At 33.7% G+C, this 7828-nt stretch overlaps 1 protein-coding gene across 1 annotated transcript; it reads left to right on the forward strand.

Moving 5' to 3' along the window:
• Nucleotides 1-2336: 2336 nt before the first annotated feature.
• LOC143569737 (uncharacterized) lies at nt 2337-4936 on the forward strand. The gene is made up of 4 exons (XM_077055575.1): nt 2337-2601; nt 3287-3601; nt 3756-4117; nt 4625-4936. The coding sequence occupies exons 1-4, from the start codon at nt 2337-2339 to the stop codon at nt 4934-4936; spliced, it is 1254 nt and encodes a 417-aa protein (XP_076911690.1).
• The last annotated feature ends 2892 nt before the right edge of the window (nt 4937-7828 follow it).

The following is a 7828-nucleotide window of genomic DNA, read 5'->3' on the forward strand; positions in this document are numbered from 1 at the left end:
ATTTCATATATATTTAGCCAATTTCATTACTATGTATATATATAACCAAAATGGCTTTTTATTTATTTTAACATATTACATAATCATTGTTGTAAATATGTTATAAAATATACCATAGTTTCTTATACAGAATAATGCAGGTCTTTAAACATGCATACTTTATTTTATTCTAGGGTTAAATTTCTGTACTAACAAATAACTATTTATAGTTAGCTGTCCAATCACATCAACTAATGTTAATTAATCACACTTTGGAGAAGAGAATCAACATCCAACCAGTCAAAAAGGTTCCATATGTACAAACTCAAATAACACAGATTACTTATTTCTAATCATTTACTCTTTTGGATATAGTACATCTATACATACTTGATTTGATATCTTATACCAAAGTATTTATTTAATATTTGTTCTCTTTTTAAAAAATAATAGTTGTCACCATACATACCAAGAAGCAATTGCAGCTGATAATCGAAGACATAGAAAGATGCTTATGGACCGAAGGAGAATAAAAAAACGACACAAATATTGGTTATACATCAAACAGTAAGTTTATGTTTTGATTATAGTAATAAAACAAAGTAGTTTGCATTTTAGATTATTACAAATTGTATCCTACAGTAGTATGTTATGTGTATTTTTATTCCACATTAACATTTAACCATGTTTTTTTTCATATACTTGAACACGTGACACACTATCCATATGTTGTTTGCACACATGTTAAAGCAAACAATATGTCAAAAACAATATAGATTTTTACAAAATTAATACCCATGTATTAACGTAATTTACATTTTGAGTTATACAAACCCAAATAGTTTTCTAATTTATTTTTTTTTGGCAGATACCAGTGTTAGGAGATTAATATGATCAACTTCACAAATTGGGCAAGAGTATCAAGCATCGGGTTCTTTATCGACATTTAATGGTACCGGTCAAAGTAGTTTAGGTTAGTGAAGTTTTATTTATTTAATGTACATCAACATTGTTAGTACTTTTCTATTTTCATAAGTAAATGATTATATCAATTAAGTTGTAATTATTTAATATTTTTGTAGTTTGTCCTACCCGCACATTACAAGGTTCGTCAGCGGATAACCAAAGGCTTGAGATGATGTTTTTAGACGAAAGACCGGTACTCATCATAATACAAATCAACGACAATGACTAATATATTCAGGTAATACAATTCAATTGGTGTTATATTAAAAAAATGTTTTAAATACTCATCAAGGATTTTTTGTTTTGTTATAATATCAAACTAATTTTCGTTTGTGGGTGTCAATGTATCATCCACTTATCAGTTGACACCGTTTTCTAATATTACGAGGCAACATTTTAGCTCTTTTTCGAATATATCAACCCCCGGATGTTCTTCCACTTTTAATACATTCAATGTTCAGTCGTCATCAACGCAACGTACATCTCACAGAAATGTTCATATAAATTAACCCATACGCATGGCAAACATAGATGAATTTAATTCATCTGACGCTCCAGATGATTATGTCCACGTTTACAAAGGTATATCTATAAGTATGCATCAAAATAATAAAGTATATGATTGTTGGTCTATTTTTAACTACATTTTTGTTAGTCAATATAGTTATAAGTTTTATTTTGTTTGTTATTTAATTATTCTTCATTTTTCAACAGTGCGTTTAGATCATGGTGATCAAAACTTCATGTGTGGAATGTGCAATGCATTATTATGGGAAGCCGAGAGCAAAAGAGGAAAAACAAACTATGGGATTACAACTTACTCACTTTGTTGTAGTAATGGGGAGGTGCAACTTTATGAGATGAAGTCGTCACCATTGAGTTATGTAAATCTATTCCTTGGTCATGATAGTATGAGCAAGTTTTTTTTTGAAAAACGTTAGACGATATAATTCCATGTTTTCGTTTACGTCTCTTGGTGGGAAGGTCGATAATTTTGTTAATAAAGGAAATGCGCCATACACTTTCAAACTTGGTGGCGAGAATTATCATTCCTTGGGAAGTCTTCTTCCTATGCATGGTGAAAACCCACGGTTCTCTCAACTATACATTTACTATACTGAGAATGAAATATCAAATAGACGATCCATTTTTCGGTAGGTAACCTCATTTTTTCAATATTTAAATCTATTTTTTTTGTGGCCAAATCAATTTAAGTTTCTTTCCATATCTCAATTTTATCCCATGTTTATTTTGTTATGCAAGGATACGGAATCAAATTCTGAAGTATTAGATAACCAGTTAATTCATTATCTTAAAGATATGTTGGATTGTCAAAATCCATTGGTTAAAAGTTATCGGATGCAAGGGATTGTTTTCAACAAAATCCGAATATGGATTTAAAGTTGAGAATAATTGGAACACGCCAAGCAGATGTAAGGACTTACAACTTGCCAACAATATCTGAAGTGGCAGCGTTAATCGTTGGAGATATTGGAGAAGCAATTGATAAACGAGGTATAATTGTTATAACTCAAAGTGAAGCTTTAAAACATATAAGTGAATTGCACCCTTCTTATCTTCCTCTTCAGGACCCTATATTTTATCCATATGGTGATGATGGTTATAGAATTGACATATTGCATCGTGAACTTCGAGGTTCGAAAAAGCGCAAACGCAAAAAGTGCATAATGCGTGAATTCTTTGCATACAAATTTCAATATAGGCCACATGGTTTTTCCTTGATTTTAAACGGTGGAAGACTAACTCAGCAACTGTTTGTAGATGCCTATACAATGATAGAGACTCAAAGGTTGCATTATGTTAGCACACAACAAAAAAAATCTTAGGTCTGAAACTTATAAGAACCTAAGAAACATACATTCGACTAGAACCTCCAATATTTCTACCGCCGGAAAACGTATCATATTATCGTCATCATTTACCGGAGGTGCTCAATGTATGATGCAGAATTATCTCGATGCAATGACTATATGTAGATGGTTTGGTTATCCTGATTTCTTTATCACCATAACATGCAACCCAAATTGGCCTGAAATCAAATGATTTTTACAAAACAAAAATCGAAAATCCGAAGACAGGCCAGATATATTGTGTAGGCTATTTAAGATGAAACTTGATTCGTTAATGAAAGATTTGAAGGATAGGGCTTCTTTTGGAAAGCTTCAAGCAGGATTGTTTCGTTTTATTTTTTGATGATAATTTTTTTAATGTTAATGTTCATTACCATTGTGAAAATTATGTTAGTATGATGTATATTGGTAAGATATATCATATTGGTATTCAATAACTTATCTAATATACTACTATTTGTCATGTGCAGTTGTTTATACAATTGAATTTCATAAACGCGGATTGCCACATGCCCGTATTTGTCTGTTTTTGCATTCCGATCACAAAGTTCATAATCCTAAGAATATAGACAAATTTATTTCAGCCGAAATTCTAGATCTGAATGAAGATCCAGAGTTGTATTCTCTTGTAAGCGACCACATGATGCATGGTCCTTGTGGTGTTGCTAATCCTAAATGCTTGTGCATAGTCGATAACTCGTGTTCTAAAAAATTCCCAAAGAAATTTCAGAACGAGACGTCCATTGATTCTAATGAATTTCCTGTTTACCGAAGAAGAGATTCAGGTAATGTTGTTGTCAAGTCTGCGGTGAATTTAGACAACAGACAACTTGTTCCATATAACAACCGATTGTTAAAAAAAATATCAGGCCCATATCAATGTTGAATGGTGTAATCAAGAAGGTTAGATAAAGTATTTGTTTGAGTACATTAATTAAGGCCCGGATCGTGCTACTATATCACTTGTACAAGACAAGGCTGACAATCAAGATGAAGCGGTAGACGAAGTTAAGGCGTTTTATGATTGCAGATATCTCTCTGCGTGTGAGGCTTCATGGAGAATGTTTTCTTTTGACGTCCATTACAGAGTTCCTTCTGTTACTCGGCTTCCGTTTCATTTACCTGGACAACAAACAGTTGTGTTCGCAGATGATGATGATGTGGAAGACGTTTTAAACAAGCCGACTGTTGGTTCTTCAAGATTCACTGCTTGGATGGAGTGTAATCAGAAATATAGTCAAGCTCGAATGCTAACCTACGCTGAGTTTCCTACAAAATTCGTTTGGAAACCAGATGAACAGGTTTGGGACCTACGTAAACGAGGTCTTTCGATTGGTCGTGTTCATCATGTTCCTCCGGCTTTCAATTAAGCATACTATCTAAGAATTTTGTTGAACAAGGTTAAAGGCCCTATGTGCTTTGAAGATATTCGTACTGTTGATGGTGAAGTGTCCGCTACTTAAGGATGTGTGTTATAAAAGAGGCCTTCTAGACAATGACAACGAGTATATAGAAGCTATCGAAAAAGCAAGTCATACTGCAAGTGGTTATTATTTACGTAGTTTATTTGCTACAGTTTTAATCACATACAGTTTATCTAGACCGGATGACGTAAGGGAAAAGAGTTGTCGTTCTTTAATTGATGGCATCCTTTACAAACAACAAAATGACCAGAAAAATCCAAATCCAGGTACCAAATAATTAGAATTTGTTATTTTTTTAAGTTCTTTAACACCTTCAGAAATATGTTTAGTTAAAAACTACGTTTTAATTTTTTGTGATTCATTATAGATTTGGTGCTTTAATAGGCACAACAAAAGAACCTCGCGTTACTTGAAATTGAATACTTCCTGCTCCGAAATAATTGTACTCTGCGTTGTTTTCCTACAATGCCTTTCCTTGATGATGATTCTATTGTTGCATCAACAAATCGTTTTATGAATGAGGAGCTAGCGTATGATACAAAAGTCATGACTGGTGAGTTTCAACGTCTTTTTATTTCATTAACGGATGAGCAACAAGATGTGTATAATCAAATAATGGAAGAAGTTGATAAAAAAAAGGGTGGTATTTTTTTGGTGTACGGTTATGGAGGGACTGGAAAAAACCTTTTTATCTAAGACATTATCTGCTTCCATAAGATCTAAAGGTAAAATCGTTTTAAACGTTGCCTCCAGCGGTATAGCATCTTTGTTACTTGAGGGAGGTAGAACCGCTCATTCTAGATTTTTTAATTCCTATAAATCTAACTGAGAATTCTACCTGTTCAATAACAAGAAATCCAGATATTTGCAACTTAATCAAGAAAACTGATCTGATTATCTGGGACGAGGCTCCTATGATACATAAACATGCTTTTGAAGCTTTGGATAGGACTTAAAAGATGTTTCAAAAGGTGGTAACCATAACAATTGTGAACATCCATTTTGGGTAAAGTTATTGTAACATCCTAAAAAATATAATATTAAATAAAGAAAGATTGTGTAAAGTTGTCGTGTGTTAAATAATTAATAAGTATTAAATAAAGAAAGAATCATGGACTTGGAATAATTAAGGTGGGTTAAAGGGTAACGGGCCTTAGGTCCATGGGCCTTAAGGGATATAAATACCCACTTAAATCATCCTAAAACCCTAACTCTCATTTCCATCTTTCCATAATCTCTACACACACTCAAGAACACACACACACACACCTCCTTACTAATTGCGGCCGAGAGAGGAAAAGGGAAAACGAGATCAAACGAACGTTGAATATAAGTAGATCTTCCATATACAAGATAGATCCAAGGTTTAAAGTTCATAAGCAAGCTAACCAAGACCAAACGAACACATAAAGGTATGTTCTTGATTTTAAAGTTTATGTTTAAATAAACGTTTGGCCTTGAAACTTAAAACGAGAGTAGATCGGGTATAAAAAAAATATAAAGTTGCAAACTTGATATTAAAAATGAATGTAACGAACCCGAAAATGGAAACGACTCGTTTAAGTAAATGCTAGATCTAGTATGAACGTTCTATGATTGAAAGTCCAATCTTTACGACTACACGGACTTACTCTTCCCCAAATGTAGCCGTGGGAACGTTTACGGGATGGATAATATTTTAAGTAAAGGTTTCCATGTTTAATAAAAAAATATAATAATAATAAAAATAATATATAATCATATGAAACAAAAAGTGGACTTGAAAGTCCAACCATGGCTACTGTGCACCTAAGAAACCCACAGTAATCGATTACTTTGACCATCGATCACACTAAGCTTCGCTTACAAGTGAAATCGATCAAGATGGGAACCATATACCAATGTATCCGATAATGTATAGACTCACATACAATAGATATGTATATAAATATACTCGCGTACAACTGACATGGCCGTTCACACGTAACTCAATCACTACATATACATATATCGATTACAATGAACACCCTCAATAAGGAATGACGTTGATGTCGTGCTCTAATTAAAAACAAGTATTTATAAGACTTAAATACCTATAACTATTATGGGTAAGTAAGGTCGTCTCCACAGGGAATCAGTGGAAAGTGCAAGTAAAGTTCATAACTATTAATTAATTAACTACGGTGGACAAACGATGTCAAGCGGTTTATAAAGATAATTATAATAACACACGATTACTTTAAACGAACTGTAAACAATTATGAGAAAACGATTCACTTCATGTTCAGGTAATGTGATGACCAACTAGTCACAGATTCATAAGATTAGATCCGCAGTAATTACAAAACCTAACAGTTGGATTGTGAGGACAAACGATACCCTAACTGAATTGTTGACACAACTGAACTCCGGTTTACCCAATTACCAGTTTAAAATATGAAAATCAGTTATAAGCAATGACTAACAATTATTGGTTCAATGACATAAGAGCTAACCCTACATGTGATGAACACAACCAGAAAAGTGATGCAAAGTTTGACAATCAAAATCATAAACTGTTTAAACAATCAATTCGTAATGTAAAACAAGATTAAAAACAATCAACCAAGTTCATACTCATTCAAAACATAGAATCTGATCAAAGTTAGTTTACACAAAACCCTAGCCTAAAGTGAATACAGTAGTTTAGCCTGACATCGGCATCACGAAGGATTCGCTTATCTGATGAGAGGAAGAAAGCATGCGATGAACGAACGAACTGGAGGCTTCGGGATGGTGGAAAATCGTCCTAGGGCTTGAACTTGGTTGGAGGAATGAAGGATAGGTCAAATGGGGGCTGAAAAACTGATTATATCAAAGTTAGGGTTATTTTTCCCGTCAGGAGGATCTTAGCGCGTCACTAACATCCCAGGGGTGTGATTTTCGCGCCGTGCTAAAGACTCAAAATTCTGATGATCTTGGAGATACGCTGACATCACCATCAGGACCCTTTAGCACCGCGCTAAAGGCGTCTGACAGAATTTTCTTTATTTTCTTTATTTATTTTGCATAGTAAAGCGTGCTAATCGTCATAAGTTTTCTATATCTTCGTTCCAAGCCCGTAATTCATCCCAATAAGCGTCCTTAACTTCAAGTATCCTGAAACATATAAACACGCTTGAAGTACCAAAGTTCACATAATATTTAAACTAAAAGTAAACAAAAACTATAATAATATACACGACTTTTGCCCGACCATCACATTCCCACACTTATCTTTTGCTTGCCCTCAAGCAAACTCTCATGCAACACATACACCTCGATCGACAATTCATAAATTACCACGATTAATACTAGTGAGGTATAAGGTCATACCCAATTCCCAAGAACTAACACTGTCAAGGTTGATAACCCACCAAATAATTTAATGTTACAATTTAAAACTATGGAACCGCCCACACAAGTGTACTTTGTTTCACGTTAAGGCACACATGGCCATACCCCTCATAATATAATATCTCTCCTCTCGGTTTACTATCTGAACCAGCAAAAAATGTGCTAGTATCTCTCTGCCCACTATACCATGTATGAACACAATGTAATAAGCTTGGAAGCAAGTCATATCTCCAC

Source organism: Bidens hawaiensis, unplaced genomic scaffold (genome assembly GCF_021521415.1).
Source record: "Bidens hawaiensis isolate Kalapana, Puna unplaced genomic scaffold, B.hawaiensis_p1.1 tig00024639_1, whole genome shotgun sequence".
In the NCBI taxonomy this organism is placed as follows: Eukaryota; Viridiplantae; Streptophyta; class Magnoliopsida; order Asterales; family Asteraceae; genus Bidens; species Bidens hawaiensis.